The 21,433-nt window shown below is 48.3% G+C and overlaps 1 protein-coding gene across 1 annotated transcript in view; it reads left to right on the forward strand.

The window, feature by feature from the left end:
- Positions 1-10,238: 10,238 nt before the first annotated feature.
- The window catches only part of LOC147674115 (uncharacterized), a 71,287-nt gene continuing 60,092 nt past the window's right edge, over positions 10,239-21,433 (forward strand). The window contains exon 1 of the mRNA XM_086945563.1: positions 10,239-11,269. Coding sequence (XP_086801689.1) covers positions 10,239-11,269 — 1,031 coding nt within the window. The remainder of the gene's footprint in view (positions 11,270-21,433) is intronic.

Below are 21,433 nucleotides of genomic sequence, written 5' to 3' on the forward strand. Positions count from 1 at the left end.
GAGATTAGTAATTCGCCTCCCCTAAACCCAGGACTGTCAATGCCTTCCGTAAGACTGCTTTAAATTGGTACTGTGAAACACTGTCCCCTCCCTCGTGAATGAACAAGGCCTGACTCTGCCCCCGGGGCGAATGGCTAAGTATGATTGCATACAAGTGACCGGGCAAATAAGTGCATCCGGTGCATGGCTCAACTGTATCACAGCCCTCTCTTCCTGACTGATCGGTTTTAGATTTCCTCAAGAAAACTTCCAAGCCCCTGGAATCTACCCTGGTATCCCGGAACTGGATCCCTCCCCCATGATCGGTGCGAGAGGGACCCACGATCTCACCTAGGCGAAAAGCCCCATAAAAGGCTAAGGAGAACACTGCAGAGAACAGAGTGCACTCGAATGCAGAAGAGCACAGCCCAGGAAGGGCATTCATGATGTCTCCCAGGGTCCTAACATCTAAGGGGCGTCTGCTATCTCGCTTGGGGCCCTCCCTCCTGGCCCAGCCTGACAAAGCCCTTCTGACTACAAAGGACGTCCCAGGGTCATGTAAGCCCACCAATTTAGCGAAGAACCCCACTGCCGCTACGTGGCTCTTAGCATAAGAGAGTGATCTGCCCTGGTCGCTGATGGTTTGTAAAAAACAAAACATTGCTTGATCTGAAAACCAACATGAGCAGCCGGCTGCTTTCACCACTGCCCTGTAACATAGGAAACTCTGCTGATATGCTTTGCGAGTGCGGTCACTCAATGAGGCACCTACCAGCCCCGCGAAAGCGGGGCTCCAATCTTCCACAGTGATGGTGGGAACACTGTCATCTGGTCCTCCGCCTCGGGATGATGCCTCCGAAATTCCTGCAGCTTGAAATGAGACAAAGCATCAGCAGCATGATTGTCCACACCTGGGATGTGAGCTGCCTTGAATAACAGGTTCAATTTCAAACATGCTAGAACTAAGCATTTCAGCAACCTCAAAACATGCCTCCAAGTGGCTACCTGCCGGTTGATAGCTTCCACTACAGACATGTTGTCTGAACAGAACACCACAGATCTATTCCTGAAGCTTTCAGCCCATATGGTTACAGCAACCAAAATCGGAAACAGTTCTAAGAAGGCAATGTTTTTTGTCAATCCACTCTTATGCCATTCTTCGGCCATTTTTCCCCGCACCACTGCGGGCCCAGGATAGCCCCAAAACCAATGCTGCCTGCGGCGTCCGTGAATAACCCCAATTCTGAGTTGGACACAGGGGGGGCAGGCCAGACTACGGCGCCATTAAAGTTAGCCAGGAAGTCGCGCCACACCTTGAGGTCGTCTCTAACCTCCGCCCGAAGGCGCACCCTGTGATGTTTCTGAGTCAAACCAACCATGGCCCTGGCTATGGATCTGGAGAAGGGGCGGCCCATCGGGATGATCCTGAGAGCAAAGTTCAGCTGACCTACCAAAACCTGCAACTGGTGCAGAGTCACCTTATGAACGGCCAGGGCCATATCAATTGCTTGGGGAAAAGCCTGCACCTTGTCTACTGGCAATCTGCTCAACCCAGCTTCAGTATCAATCTCAATTCCCAGGAAGGACACACAAGTCGCTGGACCAACTGTTTTGCCCAGGGCCAAAGGGATATTAAACTCCCCGAACATGGACACCAACTTCTGTAGCGCTTGAGCACATGCTGGCGAAGCAGCGGGGCCCAACTTCATAAAATCATCCAAGTAGTGGACCACTTCCTTGCACCCTGTCCTGAACGTAAACAACCACTGGAGCATGCTACTAATGGTTTCAAAGTACCTGCATGAGACTGCGCACCCCATAGGCATACACCGGTCATAGTAAAATTGGTGGTTTAACTGGAAGCACAACAAATGATAGTCCTCTCGATGAACTGGTAACAAACGGACCGCTGATTCTATGTCTGTTTTTGCCATAATAGCATTCGGTCCCAAGGCCCTCAACTTATTCAAGGCAGTATCAAAAGATGAGTAAGTCACTGAACAAAGGGCTGGGTCTATAACGTCGTTGACAGATTCTCCCTTTGGGGCAGACAAATTGTGGATCATTCTGAACTGGCCCGGCTCCTTCTTCGGCACCACCCCCAGAGGGGAGCAGACGAAGCCAGGTAAGGGTGGGCCCGGAAAGGGGCCAGCCACTCCTCCCAGCCCTCGCTCCTTCTCTACCTTCAACTCCACTACTCTAGGCTGTGTCCTGGCTGACAACAAGTTATGGCAAAACTCTACAGCTGGAACACCCTGGGCCGGAATGGGAAACCCTTCAGAAAACCCAAAATACAACAACCTGGCTTCTGATCGGTCTGGGTACTGATTCAGCCAATAAATCAGTTTCCCTATATCCACAGGAGTGGGCAGTTAAGGCTGAGAAGGCTTGTTCTCTTTGCCCCCTCCTCCCTTCTCTTTGGATTTCTTAATACACTTGAATTCCGGATGGGAGGGGTGCCCGCAAAAGGAGCACACGTGTTTATATCTTCCCTTCTCTGAAGGCCAGGTGCACACTTTTTTGTTAAATGCCCAGCATGCCCCTCCCTTCTCCCCAGATCCTCCCTGAGAGGTCCGAAAGGGCTGTCTATTACCTTGGGATCCCCCTGACTTGCCATTCACAGTCTCTAGCCAAACATTGACCTCTACCTGGTCCCACCCCATTTCGGGGTCCAGCACCGTCTCCCACCTAAAATCTCTATCATAATCCAGCCACGCTGTGCCTCCATGCGTCGTATGTGCCTTCAGAATTTTGTGCATATAAAAAATCAAGGACCCTGCCAACTCAGGCTTCTTTTCAATGAGGACTGTCATGAACACCTGGAAACCAAAAAGCCAGTTTGTGATTGACTCCTCAACTCTTGGTCTCCTGTCTTTAGAAGAGCTGTCCTTCCCCTCTTTGTCTTTACTCTCTACTTCCCATCGTTTGGGCCTTATTAATGAGAAGATATCGATGTATTCTCCCTTCCAAATCTTCTCCTTTATTTCTAGTGAGACATGCGTTGCCAGGCGGCCAGGTTTAGATAGTACATAGCCCTGGACCCCACCCACTTTCGTCGCTCCCCCAGACTCATTACTGGTGCTCTCAGGCTTACCTCCTGAAACTGCCGTTGTGCCTACTGAGGTCGAAGCCGTCTGCCTAGCCAGTGGCAAGCCAGGAGACTGCGCCTTTACTAGTAATGCCAGCTGCTCCCTAATCTCGCTAAGCGCACCTTCATCAGCCCTTCCCGGATCCCATGGAGCTACGGCCGCCGTCGCAGGAGGGGGGGCCCACTCCCCCTGAATCTTGTGGAGCAGACCCTTGCGCTAACAATCTCAGGGAGCCGAGAATTTCTTGTAGGACACCCCCTGCCCCTGCACTGGCCGGCTGTACTGGAGGTGGGGCGCTCGCGGACCGAGGGGTAACTACTGCGGAAGCTTCTGGTACAACCGGTGCCGCCCCCAATGCCGCCAGGGCCCCACGGATTTCCTCAAGAATGGCCCCGGACCCGTCCTCAGGTGGAGGCGCTACTGGGCCACAGGGGGCGCTGCTGTGAGGCACTACGGGCTGTTGTGCTTGAGGCACGGGGGCCGGAGCGATAGGGATAGCGGGCTCTAGAGGGACACTCGCTGGCCGGTTCCCGCCGGCTCGTCTCTGATTCTTTTTTCGCTTGCCCTGACTGCCGCCTTTCTGCACCCGCGGTTTCTTCACTAAAGGTGGGAAAGCCGCCCTAGGGGGAACACCTTGTCTGCGGGGGCGCTCTGCGGGGACCGGGGCTTCACCCTCGGGCTCGGAGGGATGCTCCTCAGCCTCCCCTTCACTACTGTCCCCGTCGCCATTGAACTTTGCTAACAATAAAGTGAGCAACTGTGCAATCTCGGGATCCTTATCCTTACGCTTGTGGCTCTGACCTCTCGCTACCATGGCTACTCTCGCGCTACGCACGCTTTCTGACCTATCCTAGGTGCCTCGGCTGCTCTTCCGCCCTTGCACCCACCAGGTCAAAAGGAGATGATGCCGGGGCCCCCAACTCACGCTATGCGGTCCTGCGTACGGACACGGGCCCCGGAGGCGCCCTCCGTGCCGTAAACTATGAAGATGGGGGGAGGGGGAAAAAGCCTGTCCTCTGGGCACCCGCACCCGCCCACAGCCTACAGGGCCCCAACACCTCACCTGACGAGCTGGCCGCCGAACGCTGCCACAGCACTCCTCCACTCGATTGCTCCGCTCTGCCCACGAGGTTGGAAGCCACTCGCCGGTGACCCGATCCTCCAGCCGCGCTAAATTGGACGACTACGGGAGAGGGGAAGCTACAGATAACGGGGCAAACACTTAAGTTAAAAAGCTTCTAGGAATCAGGCGAGGGAGCGTGCACGGGCAGAGTGCGGCAAAGTCCAGTGCAGGCGAGGGAAGAGGCCGAGACCACTGTGCCCTCGACCTAAATAGGTCACGGCCTAAGACCCCCACGCCCCCACCGGAAATACGTCACAGCCTGCCCCGGAAGTACTTGCTCGGGGCCCCCTCTAGACAGTGAATGGCGTTGCGTGGGCCGGGGGGCCGGGCCCTAAAGGCGTGCTCATCGAGCCTCACTCTTCGTAGTGGGGCAACACTTTTACAAACTGTACCAGAAAAAAGAAGGATATAGCTCGCTTAACTGATATTTTATGAAATTCCATTTTTAATTGTTACCCCTTTCATATATACAGCAACAGTTTCTGAAGAAAGTTTATTTGTATTTGCTTAATAAAAACAGTTTCAAACCTAGACTGAATTTTTTGCTGCGCAACCACACCTCTCCATCAGGAAAGTAAACACCACATTATAAGTAAATAGTACTCCTAAGACATATGTCACCCACAAACTTGATTGAAAAAAACAGCGCAAGAGACTGTCATTTTTCCGCCGTGATTTATACACCACACGGCAATTATACAATTGGCCCTTGAAATATATAAAAACAATTTTTTCCCTCATAATCTCTCTCCACCACCTTATGGGCACTGTACAGAGTTAATAGTGTTCCTAACCTGCCCTCTACTACTTTCTTTTCCCATACTCCTTTGGAAATGCGTCACAATATCACTGACAACAGTGAACCGTTCCCACCCAATAAGGATCAAACTTGTCCATGTTGTTCCGCACAGCAGGAAGGAATGACTGCCAAAATGTATACTTTTAATACTTCAAAGCCAATGAACATTAAGCTTCGTAAAGTCCCGCTTGGAGCACATTACCCTAATGCTCCCCGAACAGGGAGAAATCGCTAACAACACTTTTCCACTGACTTCTTTTACGACTAACGGTTCCTATGAAAAAAAAAATTCTCCAGCACAGTAACTATTTCAATTAGCAACATATTGTGGTGAACTTCTAACCTCTGTGCTCACGCAAGTGTTCCATGAACTGTTACTATGGTAACAGGCAGAAAGCTGTTTGAGAGTAGCGTTGAAAGTTACTGGCTGTACAAAAAACTTTATCTTTACCCTGGATCCTCTACAAGACAGAAAGGAAAGCAAACTAAAACACAACACTCTGTACCACATTTACAACCCCCTTGCGCCACTTGCACGTCCTTGCCCCCCTACAAAATTAAAAGTGTGTGGACCTCAAACCCCGGGAACAACCACCCCGCGGAGATTTCTGTATTGTGTGACAGGGGCTCGGTGGCCCTCCCCTGGTGCCCTCGAGAGCCCTGGAGGGGAAACATCCTTTACAATGCAACTTTTACCACGCAGTGCCTTTACGACGTAACTTTTACAACGCAAACCATTACAACGCATTGCGCTGGGGGGCGCTGTAGGATAGGGAATAGGTTTAATTTACTATCCAACACCTTCCCTACTATCCACAGGGACTGGAGTTGGAATAGTAAATTAAACTATTCACTATCCAGCACCCCAAAGCACTATGCGTTGTAAAGGCATGCGTTGTAAAAACCGCGTTGTAAAGGCATGCGTGGTAAAAGCATGCGTTGTAACGTCAACATCCGCCCTGGAGACCACCACGCCCACAGCCGGCTCCTGCAGTGTCCCGGGGTGCCTACCCCTGGGATACTGCTGTTTGCTATGAGAAGGCGGAAGTCTTGCGGCTCCCGCTCTCCCATAGCAAACTTAGTTTCAACTTTGAAAGACACAGCAATAAAATATGTTCTCACTTTCAAAATTCAAACAAGATTGCATTTCCACATGCAACTTAGCATCTCCCTGTGTGTAAAAGCAATGCTGGCTCCAGAAGGACACGAGGAGTCGCCGGGACCGTGGGGGCATTGTACGCTCCGTCTTTTATCTAGATAGGGTCATGTGTTTTCAGTGACGGATGCGCTGGATGGGTGTGGTGTGGGTGTATACCATCCACGAGGGACTGTGTGTGCCGATCTGATAACTGCACCTGGAACTAAGAAATCACTACAATGGAAATCTGGGCCATGTACTGTTGTTGTTGTGTTTTCCTGGTAGCGTAAGCACAGTGGGCTGTACCAACGTATTCAGTTTCGATTAATGTAAACCTCCCCCAGGGCTTTTAAATGTTGGGAAGGGGGCTGCGCGGCTCCGGGACACTGCAGAAGCTGGTCCTGGGGCGTGGCAGTCTCCATGGCCTTCGAGGGCTCTGGACATAGGGTCACGCAGTCTGCCACACACAATACACTAAAAAGAAGAGAAAGTGATGAGAGATGATTTCTGACGTGTTTAGGCTTCAGAGCCTGGATAATCATTAAATGGGGTCTTGCAGTGAAGTGCGTACTTATTCTGGAAGAAGCCTTTCAGGGTCTTGCGAAAGCAAGTCATCGTTAATAATTACCTCTCGCTGTGTGTACATGCCAACATATCTGATTTGCTCGTATGTTTAAAAAGGAAACTTTCAACATCTCTTTTTGATTGGTTGTGAAGCATTGTAAGAAGACTATTCACCTGTGAGGATTTCCAGGCGCTGGGGGAGTATGTGGGGGGGGATTTGTGCAGCTTTCGTAATTCGAAAAGGCAAGTATTACGGCTCTTCCTGAATGCTTTCAGTGTGGGGGTTCATCTGATGCTGAGGGGGAGTTCTTTCCATGTCTTGGCCATGATGTACGAGAAGGGTGTGCCTCTTGTCTGGTTATCTCATTACAGAGGATTTCAGCCAAGGCCTGGTCGGAGGAGTGAGCCCCCCTCTGGGCCACCCATTATAAATAAAAACATTCCCCCGGGATTTGCCCCCCGAGGGCTAATTAACAATAAAGCGGGTTTCTGTTTTTTTCTTCTTTTTCACAGCATACGTGTACCTTACGCTTATACCACGACTTTTTAAAAAAAAAAGTTTTTTTGCCTAGGGGGTCCTTGTGGAACCCCCTGAGCAGGCCTACGGGATCAGGGTGTTTCTACCCTGCCCCCTTTGCGTGCTTTTTGTGTTTCTTTCGCTGCTTTCTTGTGGCTCGGTTCTACCGAGGCACAAGATGGCTGCCAACACTTCCTGGTTTGGAGTGTTGACAGACAGTCGACAGCCAATTAGCATGCAGCTCGTGCTCGTAATGGTACGCACACTATCCTCGGACAGTACTTGTACGGTACTTCGTCTATAGATATATTTATGATTTTACTTTAGATTTTCTCAGAAACTACTGAACGGATTTATACCATAAAAAGCGTAATCTGCGTACCAAACTCTACCTTTTTTCCAAATTTGGTATAATTCCATTCAGCAGTTCGGGCTGTAGCCGGTCTTAAAGGTCCCTATGGAAAATTGCATGGAGAAAACACATATATGAAATACCCCTCCAATAGGAAAAGGAAAGAGGCTACACGGGGAAACCTTCGGGAGCCGTTTATTGGAGACAGCAAAGCATGTTGCATTTCGGCATTAGTAGCCTTCCTCAGATGCTGCTGCTACCGCAATATATCTCCACCCACGCCTTATAAGTGTCCTGCATTGCCCTCATTGGAAGGTAAGTTCCGACTCCAAGTCACATGATCTTTTCACCCAATGTAGTCCATAATAGCACTTTATATCCCAGAAAGCACTGCTCCCTGGTGGGATGTTGAGTGAAAAAGGATCACTGTTCAGGGAAAAGGCACGGCAATTCAAATGGAGTGTCCCGCTAAAATGAAGACCACCTCAGGCACCCTTGGGTTCCCCTTGACGTCCCAGCCTCCTGTATATGCATCTGCTGGGTCGTGAGTCAACAATATAGTAATTGCAGCTCTTCGTGCAGTCACAAGCTGCACCTGGCAGTAGTCCCTAGCTTCACCAACACTCGAGGCGGGCAGGAGTAATTCGATACCTCGAGGGAAAGAAACGCTGAAACAGCTGGTGCCAGCAACTCTCCTGCCACTTGGTAGTATGCCAAGCGCAAGTATAACGAAGCACGCCCTTAGGACCCGGGCCCCCGGCCACGCCCCCGGTCACATGGTCTATGGCGGTCGGTTCGCCCAATAGGCGCCCGGCCGCCAATTACTTCCAGGTCAGCTAGGACGTATTTCCGGTGTGGCAGGGGGCGGAGACCTTTGGCCTATTTAGGGTCAAGTCCCCGTGGCCTCGGTCTCTTCTCCCTCTGCCACTCTAGCTGGACAAGCTCGCCGGGCGCTTCCAATCCCCCCCTTCTACTAGACTCCAGTTTTGAATTCCCCATTCCTCGTGTCCTGGGTCTCTGCGCTCGCATCTCCCGTTGGATTGTCGAGGGAGAGCGAGTAGCGATGTCGGAGGTCGGCGGTCCGGAGCCCGGCGGCGAGGCTCAGCAGCTGAGAGGAGAGACGGCGTAGACCGGCGCGCTGCAGCGAAGAAACGCCCATTTAGCCAGGTAAGGAGCCGGGTGCCCGGGGGGCCTGCTTGCAGCCGTTGATTGCGGGAGGGGGTCTGAGGGGTTAAGGTTGCGGGTCTGCTTCGGTGGTTGGTGGCTGCCGGTGGGGCTCCGGGGTGCAGGCTTCTTCGAGGGCGACGTGGGCGGTTCTGCAGGGGTGCCGGGTGTGGGGAATTGAGACCACGCGGTCCAGGGCAGTTGAGTGAGTGCGAGGCTGGCATTTAAAATTGGGGAAAGCGCGGGTTGTTAGCGCATCATGAAGGGTTGTGCTGCGTGTCGAGGACAAGGCGTTACGCAGATCTCGAGTGGGCAAGGCCAAAATTCCAGGAAAACACGCGGCAGGTGGGGGTGAATAGACACGCAGCAGGCAGTATTCAGAGGCCGCGTAGGGCAAAGGAAAGGGCACGATTAATCGGAGGAGCAGCGAGCGTGGGTAAACGACAACAGGGGAAAGATAAGCGATGGCCCCTAAGAAGGTCAGCCACAAAAGGAAGGGGAAAGACCCTGAAATCACCTATTGAAATCCAGAAACAGTTGGCTCTCCTGGTAGAAACGCGGAGTGCAAAGCCTAGCGGGGCACCAGGACCGACCCCCCCTGCGCCAGCAGTACCGACAGTACCTATAGGAGGTAAGGCAGGCGAGGCAACGACCAAGGGTGGGGAATTTGGTTTAGTGTCAAGTGGAGTGCACGGGAATGTATTGTCCCAACCAGGAATGTTAGCCACGCATGTTTCCCTAGAGGTGAAGGAAAAGATTTGGAAAGGGGCTTATGTCGATATATTTGCGCTCATTAGACCCAAGAGGAGGGATATTGAGTACAAGGAGAGGGAAGGGAAAGATGGCTCCTTCAAGGACAGGAAGCCAAGGGTGGAAGAGTCTCTGGATAATTGGCTCTTTGGTTTCCACGTGTATTCAACGGTGTTGTTGGAAAAGAAGCCTGAGTTGGCAATATCTTTGGTTTTTTACACTAATAAAATTGTGAAAGCGCATGCAACGCATGGCGGGACAGCGTGGTTAGATTATGATAGAGAATTCCGGTGGGCGAAAGAAGAGAACCCCAACATTGGATGGGACCAGGTAGAAATAAATGCCTGGCTTGAGAACGTTAACGGTAGGGAGCACCACACAAAGCAGCCATTTCGGACCTCGCAGGGAGGCCCGGGGGAAAAGAAAGGATCTTGCTGGGCATTCAATAAAAAGGTGTGCAATTGGCCCGCTGGGCAGTGCAGATTTAGGCATGCATGCTCCTTCTGCGGTCACTCCTCCCATTCCGAGTTCAAATGTAATAAGAAATCCAAGGAGCGTGGGGGGGCGGGTGGCAGAGACATCAAGCCCACTCAGCAATAAGCTCCCCACTCCTGTAGACATTGGGAAACTGATTTATTGGCTCAATCAGTATCCAGATAAAGTAGCAGCCAAAGTATTGTTTGATGGTTTTTCTGTGGGTTTTCGCATTCCCGCCCTAGGCGTCCCTCCCGTTGACAGGTGCAACAATCTCCTTTCAGCTAGAATGCATCCCAAAGTGGTAGCGACAAAGGTGGAGAAGGAGCTGGCCCTAGGCAGGGTGACTGGCCCTTTCCCAGCTCCCCCGTTAGCAGGCTGCTTATGTTCCCCCCTGGGGGTAGTACCTAAGAAGGATCCCGGGCAGTTTAGGATGATACACAACCTTTCAGCCCCTAAGGGGTCTTCTGTTAATGATTCCATTGACCCAGCATTATGTTCAGTCACTTACTCGTCCTTTGATGTCGTGGTGAAAATGGTGAGGGACCTGGGGCGAGGTGCTATGTTAGCAAAAACTGATATTGAGTCTGCCTTTCGGCTATTACCTGTACATCCTGATGATTACCATCTGCTGGGTTTCCAGTTGCAGCACCAATTCTACTATGATAGGTGCATGCCCATAGGTTGCGCTGTATCTTGCAAGTATTTTGAGACCTTTAGTTCCATGCTGCAGTGGGTATTTTCAAGTATGACGGGTTGTCTTAAAGTAGTGCATTATCTGGATGATTTCAAGGTGATGGGGCCTGCGGCTTCTGAGGAGTGTGCCAGGGCCCTTAGCAATCTGGTGACTATGTTTCAAGAATTTGGGGTCCCCTTGGCACCGGACAAAACGGTGGGCCCGGCCACGTGCATGTCTTTTCTGGGCATTGAAATTGACACCGTTGCGGGGGAGTGTAGGTTACCACTGGACAAGGTGCAGGCATTCTCCCGAGCGATTGACGCTACTCTGGCTGGGCCTAAGGTGACCCTACACCAGCTTCAGGTGCTGCTTGGTCAGCTCAATTTCGCCCTTAGAATCATTCCTATGGGGCGTCCTTTTTCAAGATCTATAGCCAGAGCTATGGTGGGCTTAACTCACAAGCATCACCGAGTGCCCCTGAGGGCTGAGGTGAAAGACGACCTCAGAGTGTGGCGCAGCTTCTTGAGCGAGTTTAGCGGTAGGGTGGTTTGGCCTGCTCCCTTAGTGTCCAGCTCTGAGCTCGGCCTGTTTACTGACTCGGCCGGCAGCATTGGTTTAGGCATTATCTTGGGTCCTTCCTGGTGTGGGGCAGAATGGCCGGCGGAGTGGCACGGGTCGGGCCTGACGAGAAACATAGCTTTCTTGGAACTCTTTCCCATCATTGTTGCAGTCACAATTTGGGCTGACCGCTTCAAGGACAGGGCAGTAGTCTTTTGGTCAGACAACATGGCTGTGGTTGAGGCTATTAACAGACAGGGGGCTACTTGCTGGCATGTACTGAGATTGTTGAAGCGTTTGGTGCTAATGTGCTTGAAGCTGAACTTGACTTTCAAGGCGTCACATATACCAGGAGTTTATAACAATGCTGCTGATGCTTTGTCTTGTTCCAAGTTGCAGGATTTCCGGAGGTTCCACCCGCAAGCGGAGGAGCGAATGACAGAGTTCCCACCATCACTGTGAAAAATTGGAGCCCCGCACTAGTGCGGGGCTGGTAGGTGCTTCTCTGAGAGACGCACCAAGAGATCATACCAAAAGCATTTGAATTCCTACAGGTCTTTCGTGGAAGAGGCTGGGTTAGCACAGTTGTTTGCTCCAGAAGCTATACATGGGTACTTACAGGCTCTAAGGGATCAGGGCAAGGCAGTTTCGTTCGCTAAAGCACACTTGTCGGCAATAGGCTTCTTTGCTAAACTGGCAGGGGAACGAGACACGGGTTCCTCTTTTGTAGTCAAGAAGGCTGTGGCGGGGTGGGCCAGACTAGAGAGACCTAGACGGGATCATCGTAGGCCTTTAGACATTCCAACCTTGTGTGCCATTGTAGATCTGTTGCCTTCGGTCTGTAGTTCGCCTTTTGAGGGTATTTTGCTGGGGGTAGATTTCACTCTAACCTTCTACGGGGCCTTCCGTCTGGGTGAAGTGGTTGGGACATCTAGAGTTGACCAGGAGGGGGGCCTGCAATTTAGGGACACTTGTTTGTCTCCAGGGAGACTTCAAGTAATTTTGAGGAGATCTAAGACTGACCAATTAGGTAAAGGGGCCACCATTCGCCTAGGACCAGCGCCAGGGGTCTCGGCCTGCCCAGTAACCTGGCCCTGCGCCCGGCTGGGGGAGGGCAGGCCTTGTTCATCCATGAGATTGGGGACTGCCTGTCAAAATTTCAGTTTAAGGCAGTCTTTGGAATGGTGCTAGCACAGCTGGGTTTAGGGGCGGCAGGATACTCATCTCATTCATTTAGAATTGGCGCGGCCACCTTGGCTGCAGGAGCGGGCCTTCAGAGCAACGCAGTAAAGAGAGTAGGGCGCTGGTTGTCAGATTGTTACCGAAGATATGTGAGGCCAGAATTGTTATGATGAACTATTGATAACCCGCTGTGGATTGTGCTTGACTTTTCCATTTCTCTCCTCTTAATTAGTATGCCCGCAAAGGTGGTGTGGGTATTGGGGCACTCTTCGTGCGTCGCGCTACGGTTCGTTTACATCAACAACGAGTGGTGAAGCCGGCAGGCTTGAGTGAGATGGAATTCCTGTGGCGAGGCGTCGGGGGCATGCGAATTCGGCACCTGAGGCAGCTCGTAGAGGAGATAAAAGAGCAAGAAGGGCACAAGTCTCCAGATTGGATTATCATTCACTTGGGAGGCAACAACATGGTTGATCGCGGACGCTTGGCAGTCAAAGAAGCTTTGCTTACAGAATTTGCGTGGTTGGGGCGAGTCTTTCCATTTGCCAGGATTGCTTGGTCAACTATGATACCGCGCAGGACATGGGGCCCTGGAGTCCGGACAAGGTCCTTGAATGTGTCAGTGAGGCGACTCAACGGGGGGATGGCAAAGTTGTGCTCAGTGAAGGGCCGCTTGTGTCATATCCCGCACAGGATTATTTTAGGAGATTCGATGTATCACCACGATGGAGTGCATTTGTCGGACTTGGGCACAGACACGTGGATTAAGGGACTTTAGTCTTTCGTGCAGAATGCAGGTGGGGGGGGTGGCAGACCTGAGGGCCTTGGCCACCCTTGTGACGGTAAAGAGACCTGCGATCAGTGACATTGTCTAACACAATGGACGGGAGTCCGCCTTGCGTACTCCCTAGGCCAGCACTGAGGGGGGAGATGGTAAGCTCGCCGCTGGGAAGAAGTGACCACCGGCTGGGGAGGCTAGGGCGACAGATTACGAGCCTCCTGGGTCCCTGGGCAGCCTGGTGGTCGGGGTGGGCCCCAAGGATCAGAGGTTGGGGCCCACCTCTCTTGGGCGCAGGTGTGCTGCACCTTGCGTGGGAGGCTCAGTTGCGAGATGCGAGCCAGAGCGCTCCCTTGGTGCTGGGGGCGATGACAATATTTTGCATTCATGAAGGTCAATATTAAAAGTGTTTGTGAAATGTAACTATGTATGTTACTTTACTTTTGTCTTGTTTATGAAATGTTGAGATTAAACATGGCCATTTTAAAACCCACTCAAATCTTTGGTGATTCAATTGTGGGATTGTTTGTCAGCTAGGGGGAGGCGGGGCTATTATGGGGGATCTGGGTCCTATGGGGTCTCTTGCGCTCCTCTGGCATGTGCACGAGTAGAATACAAACGAAACACCCCTCCGATAGGAAAAGGAAAGAGGCCACACGGGGAAACCTTCTGGAGCCATTTATTGGAGACAACAAAGCATGATGCATTTCGACATTAGTAGTCTTCCTCAGATGCTGCTGCTACCGCGATATATCTCCACCCACGCCTTATATGTGTACTGCATTGCCCTCATTGGAAGGTCAGTTCCGACCCAAGGTCACATGATCTTTTCACCCAATGTAGTCCATGAAAGCACTTCTTATCCCGGAAAGCACTGCTCCCTGGTGGATGTTGCGTGAAAAAGGGATCACTGTTCAGGCAAAAGGCGCGGCAATTCAAATGGAGTGTCCCAGTAAAATGAAGACCTCAGGCTCCCTTGGGTCCCCTTGACGTTCCAGCCTCCAGTATAGGTGTCTGCTGGGTTGTGAGTTAACAATATAGTAATTGCAGCTCCTTGTGCAGTTACAAGCTGCACCTGGCTGTAGTATATCTATGTTGGGGAGAGGTTGTAGCCTTATGGCTAGTGCAGTCGACCTCGAAGCTGGGGAACCGTGTTTGAGTCTGGGCAACAACGCTAAACATCCTGTGATTCTGGGCAAATCACCTAATCTCCCCATGCCTATCAGAAATGAATGTGTCCATCTATTGAAACTGGTGCTCATGTGAAGCACTCTGATACCCGATTTCTCAGGTCTAGTTTGCGCTAAATAAAACTCTATAAAACAAATATATATATATACATATAGCAAGCATTGCCAACTTGCATTAAGGATACTGGCCACTTTCTTAATAAGATCAGGAATGTTCCTTGGAGTGATGATCTGCTATTAATCACCTTAGACATAGAATCACTCTATACCAGCATTAATCATCAAACTGGACTTAGAGCGCTTGAACACTTCTTAGGAACTAGACCCATCAGTTGCTACAAACATAATAGGATGCTGATAGAACTAACAAATTGGTGTTTGCATCATAATTACTTTATGTTTGGTAAGGAAATATTTCTGCAACAGAGAGGGGTGGCGATGGGTGCCTGCTTCTCCCCCAGCTACGCGTGTTTACACGTGGGCTGGTGGGAGGAGCAGGTACTCAACATCACCTACAGAGATATCATGGCGAACAATGTAATTCACTGGATGCGATTCATAGACGATGTCTTTTTGGTGTGGAGGGGGGATCATACGAGTGCAGAAAACTTTATAAAATCACTCAATGTCAATAACGAAAATCTACACTTTACATCACACATCAATCATGCAGAGGCAGACTTTCTTGATGTCAAGATATTTGTTACAAATGATAAATTATGCACTAAACTACATCGTAAGAGCACTGCGGGCAATAGTACACTCCATGCCAGCAGCTCTCACCCCCGACACACCATTGACAATATCCCTTTCGGTGAGCTATTAAGGCTCAAACGAATCTGCAGCACTGATGAAGATTATGAACTTTGTGCGGCAGAAGCCCTTAATAGATTTCGAGGGAGGGGATATAAAGAATCTGTCTTGAAGCAATCGATTGAGAAAGCTAAAAGTAGATCCAGAGATTCTCTCTTGTCAAACTCCAACACACCCATTTCAGAATCCATTATGGAGAAAGCATCAGATTCAGACATCAGTGCACCTAGACTGATATTGACATTTAATAGACAGGAACGTAAAATTCGGTCTATTATTAAACAAAGGTGGCCGGTTTTAAAAACTGATTTGATATTGGCACCCAGAATAGCGGCAGGACACAACATTACATACAGGAAAGGCCTTAGCCTGAGAACCCAGCTGAGCAGAGATTTCCCTGAAGTCATCAAAAAAGACAATTGGATGGTTAAGCCTGGCTTCATCCGTTGTTCTAGCTGCAGAGCCTGTAAATTTGGGGTGAACACCTTCAGACCTGATCTAGTGGAAATTAAGGGCAAACATAACTGCAAAACCGAGTTCGCAGTCTATGTTCTGACATGCACCTGTGGCTTAAGAAATGTTGGCAGCACACGCCAACAGGTGCATGTCAGAATACTGCAACACCTGCAAGCTATCGTTAACAACGACAGCTCATACCCCGTGGCTCGACATTTTAAGGCTATTCACCACAACAACCTTGAATGCCTGACATACTATGTCATAGCCTCAATACCTAAACCTATCAGAGGAGGGGACAGGGATCTAATGCTGAGGAGACTGGAATCCCAGTTTATCCTTGAGCTGGACAGTCGTTTTCCTAACGGTCTAAATACGACTGAAGACCTCCATGTATTCCTGTAAATTATTTGTTGACCAAGATGTATTTAGTTTAAAGCTTTCCTGCCATTACCCGCCCCCCTTCCCTTTCTTGAAGTCTCTGAATGAAATATATGTTTAATTTCATCTCTTTATTTTTCGGCACACATGTTTGGAATTGGGTAAGAGTTCTTCTTTCACTCTCCATTCATATTGGAAGAATACCATTTAGGATTTTTTCCATTTCTTTTTTTCTTTTGGGTGTACTCATGATTTTGGGTTTATTATAGCACTTTAGCATTGACACAGACAAAGGGAGCATGATGACGAGTAGTGGTAACACTTTTTCGTATTATGCGATTTATTCCAGTGACCATATGAGCATTTCTAAACAGAATACAAAATCAGGATGGATCTATAGAGCATTTATGCTGATATTAGATGAGTTTCTTATCTAACAGACTAGAGACAACACACAACAGGTCTTAGCTCCGGTGGAGTATGTACAAATAATTCTTTGTGCACAGAGTGTTTTGTTTACAAATTCTAGTCATTGACTATTGAAACAACATTGCACTTTAGACCACGGCACTTTAATGCATTGCTTTTTGCACTATCCCTGCATTTTTTGCACAAATTTGCTGGTTGCGATATTTGCACATTGTCTCTGTTGCGTGTTTTTTTATAGAAATCAATAATATATTTTTACAAACTAAAATGTATTTATTTTTTTAATCCATAAAATAAATTGTAATATCATTGTGATTTTAACATGATTATGCATTTATGCTGGTATAATATTCATGTAATGGCTCTATATGGCACTGAATTTGGAGAAGAAAGACTGCTCAGCCTAAGATGTGTAGTGTGTCTTTAATGTCTATCATCACGTGGTTGTGAAAAAAATGCCCGGGAGAAAACTTTTGTATTTAAGCTGTTGAGATTTTATGGACAAACGATCTGTGAACAAGGGCGGATGCCCGAAACGCGTAGGATCTGGTGGCTTAAGTGCAAATAAACTGTTTTTTTGGCCCATTACGAACGTTGGAGTGGCGTGGCTTCTTTTCGACATTGCTGCAGCAGTTGCGGTTATTACAGGAGAGAGCTACACTTTGCGCATATATATATATATATATATATATATATATATAATGTATGCTCAAAGGTTGCCCACCTAGTTGGGAAGCACTTTAGGACCAGCGATGCCTCTTGGACTGAGCAGCTCTTGTGTTGCGGCCTAAACAAAACAATGCGAGAAATTGACGAATCAAGTCAGCAGTAGTGATTTTAATGTCTGCGCAAGCTGCTGGAGAAGTGAAGGAATCGGCCTTTGAGAAAGCAATTAAGCGAAACGCGTCAGGCCGCAACACAAGAGCTGCTCAGTCCAAGAGGCATCGCTAATCCTAAAGTGCTTCCCAACCAGGTGGGCAACCTTTGAGCATACATTTACACGCGGCAGCCCTGCCTCGGGGGAGCACTACCGCATTAACGTTTGCGGGCCGCCGAGTCGAGAATCTGCCCGGTTCACTGCGGAAGGACTGGCAACCGAAATAAAGACTTTCCAGCCCCTGTGGCCCATACAGGGCATGCATCAGAGAACTGAAGTCTCCTGGCATCTATACAAGGTTTAATGAGCACAGCATGAACACTACATGCCCCTCAAAACAGTGCGAGAAATTGACGAATTAAGTCGGCAGTAGTGATTTTAATGTCTACGCAAGCCGCTGGAGAACTGAAGGAATCGGCCTTTGAGAAAGCAATTAAGCGAAACGCGTCAGGCCTCAACACAAGAGCTGCTCTGTCCAAGAGGCATCGCTGGTCCTAAAGTGCTTCCCAACCAGGCGGGCAACCTTTGAGCATACATTTACACGCGGCAGCCCTGCCGCGGGGGAGCACTACTGCATTAACGTTTGCGGGCCACCGAGTCGGGAATCTGCCCGGTTCACTGCGGAAGGACTGGCACCCGAAATAAAGACTTTCCAGCCCCAGTGGCCCATACAGGGCATGCATCAGAGAACTGAAGTCTCCTGGCACCTATACAAGGTTTAATGAGCACAGCATGAACACTACATGGCCCACAAAACAGTGCGAGAAATTGACGAATCAAGTCGGCAGTAGTGATTTTAATGTCTGCGCAAGCCGCTGGAGACTGAAGGAATCGGCCTTTGAGAAAGCAATTAAGCGAAACGCGTCAGGCCGCAACACAAGAGCTGCTCAGTCCAAGAGGCATCGCTGGTCCTAAAGTGCTTCCCAACCAGGTGGGCAACCTTTGAGCATATATATATATACGTGGTGTAGCCATGGGTTCCTGCTTCTCTCCCAGCTACGCGTGCTTGCACGTGGGGCTGTGGGAGGAGCAGGAACTTCCTGGCATTGCAGGATTTGTACATGTCAAATATTGGATGCGGTTCATTGATGACATTTTTTGTGTGTGGGAGGGCGATATCAGCAGTGCTCAGATTTTTGTTAATGCACTCAACAAAAATCGATTTAACCTATTTTTCACTTCTAGCATTAGTGAATGCGCTGCTGAATTTCTCGATGTGTCGATCAATGTTATCAATGATCAAATCATTACTGCCCTCCACAGAAAGTCCACTGCTGGCAACAGTATCCTTCATGCCAGCAGTGGCCACCCCAAACATGTCATTATGAGCATTCCGTTGGGGGAACTGCTACGCCTTAAACGAATATGTAACACCCAGGCAAAATTTGAAGAAGGGGCGTCTGCAATGCTCGCGAGACTAGAAGCAAGAGGTTACAGTAAATCTTGTCTTGCTACTGCATTGAGAAAGAGTGGGGAAAGAACCAGAGACTCTTTGTTAGTACCCAAACCCCCCAAGAGTGATACAACCTCTAATCCTAGCAGGCTTATAACAACCTACAGCCAACAGCACCGCAAAATTAAAGCCATTATAAACAAACATTGGGCAGTCCTTAAAACTGATGCAGTGCTACGTGAGTTAACTCCTGATAAGCCTACCATTACATTTAGGCGCGCTTTCAGCATGCGTAGCAAATTATCACGATCCAGTCCTGAACTACCTATAATGGATCAGTGGTTTGGGAGAAAGGGCTTTCACAAATGTTCCTCCTGTCGGGCATGCAAGTTCAGACAAAATACCACCCATTACCGCACTCCGTTTTCTGATACCGATTTTTCCATCCAAGGCAACTACAATTGCCGCACGGAGTTTGCGGTATATGTCCTAACTTGCACATGCGGCCTACGTTATGTGGGCAGCACCGGTGCACAGGTGCATGTCAGAATACTGCAGCACCTCAGAGCTATAGTTAACCACGATGGAGCATAACCAGTGGCGCGTCACTTTAACAGCAGGCACAATAGGGATTTGGCATGCCTTACCTATTATGTCATTGACGCCGTGGCGCCCCTCAGACGAGGAGGTGACCGTGAAAAACTATTGCGCCGGTTGGAAACACAATACATTATTAAGCTCGACAGCAAACAACCAAATGGGTTGAATGCAACGGAGGACCTGCATAACTTCCTGTAGGAATGTACAATTTGCACACACATTCTGTATGATTATGTACATAGTGGTTAGAACTTGAGCATAACAAATACAATTGTATATAGGGTGTATATATATGAAATCCTGAATAACAGCACCTACTTTTAGGTATCCTGTAGCCCTGTTTCCTAAAAGGTCTGGCTGTTGTAATTGTTTTGAACAGCACAGTTTTTTAAACAAACACTTGAAACTTTTTTCTTTTTTGGTGATTTCTTTTGAAACTGGTTATTCATTCGAGCACTCTTATTCTTTTGGTCGATACACAACATTTGATGTAAATAGTTCCTATATAAATATGATTTTGGACATATAAATAATGTATAAATGTATATACACTTTGTCTTATATAGGAAATAGGGATGACATTATGTTTATATATTGTATAGTACACTTAGGTGCTGTTTTGGTGTTTTTAGTCAACATGTGTGATGGTTACCACATCAAATTGCAATGCAGTGCTGTAATTTAATGAAACATTATTTGTTGCTTTGATACATTTTCTTGTGAAGTTACATGTATTTCAAACTGCATTTGTGCATATTATTATTTTCTGGTTATCCCGAGTACAATGGTTTGTAACGCATTCATGCGGCTATACCTGAATCCGCAGATACAATGATGCGGTTTTCTCATAATACCTATATAACATGGAACATTGCAACAGATGCGCACATTATCAAGCATTCATGCAGATTATGTTTGTCAGTTAACTTTCACAAGAAAATGTTCACGCATTCATGCGGGTATTTAAAATTTTCAGTTAAATTGCTACTGCAGATTCAACGATTTAAACAGAGCGAGCCATGTAAATATGTTGATAGACTAATACAAATATTTGTACTCTGTATTGCAACAATGTTACAGCAATATGGCGCTACATTGCACTGTGCCTTTAATTAAGGCTCCGTTGTTTTAATGCTTTACCATGCGACTCACGTGTGGAGGTGGGACCCAGATGGGTGGGTCTTCACTGCAAATGATATAAAAAAAGTTTCCACTTTGTGCAATGTGGTGTGTGAACAAGACTACGTCAGTAGTCGAAACGTTGCATTTGGAAGGCACAAGAACAAAATAAAACATCTTGCCTGGAAAGCGTGGGGTCTGTCTCTTCTCTCGCCGCTGTGCAGTGGAGGTTTGAAGATTTGTGCTGATATATATATATATATATATATATATATATATATATATATATATATATATATATATATATATATATATATATATATATTTATATATATATATATATATATATATTTATATATATATATCCTGTCTTCCCTGAGGTGCAGGCAGTAATTAAAATGAGAAGATATGAGGCCCTGCAGACTATCTGGGCTATCCACACTTTGTCCCAGATTACCCCTTACCAGCACCGAATGTGGGAGATGTTAAACATTTTTTGCCATGCAAGGAACTTTGCAGCAGTGCAGGGGAGTACCGAAATATGCACCAAGGTTGACTAAATTATGGGCCAAGAAGAGGCAAATTATGCAGCACAATGCAGCCCTTTTTGGTAGAATTACTTCATTATTTTGTACTTTTTACACATGGGCATACTGCCTGGCAAAGATTTCACCTCATTATTAACTGTTTAATAACTAAATACAGAAATGAGGAACTGTAAGAAGACAAGTAAATGTTTGTGACAGGACTTCCACTGCACGCACAAATATATTGCCCCGTTTTTAGGAGCTTTTGATTCGTTTCAGCTAAAAATATTTTTGGGGGTTAAATCTGTAGATTATGCAGTAGATGATGGATTGTGTGGAAAATGTGGCAAATCCATAATTATGCGAAAAATCTAGGGACAATGCGGTTAGTTCCTCTTACCCTCGGGAGCAATTATCAGGCTGTTGAGGGGCAAATGACAGATTGTCAGCAGTCACAAAGAGTGCCTGACATCACTCGCGTTGGCTACCCCCTGTCATTTAGTTA

The sequence above is a fragment of the Lissotriton vulgaris genome, chromosome 12 (assembly GCF_964263255.1).
Source record: "Lissotriton vulgaris chromosome 12, aLisVul1.2, whole genome shotgun sequence".
NCBI lineage: Eukaryota > Metazoa > Chordata > Amphibia > Caudata > Salamandridae > Lissotriton > Lissotriton vulgaris.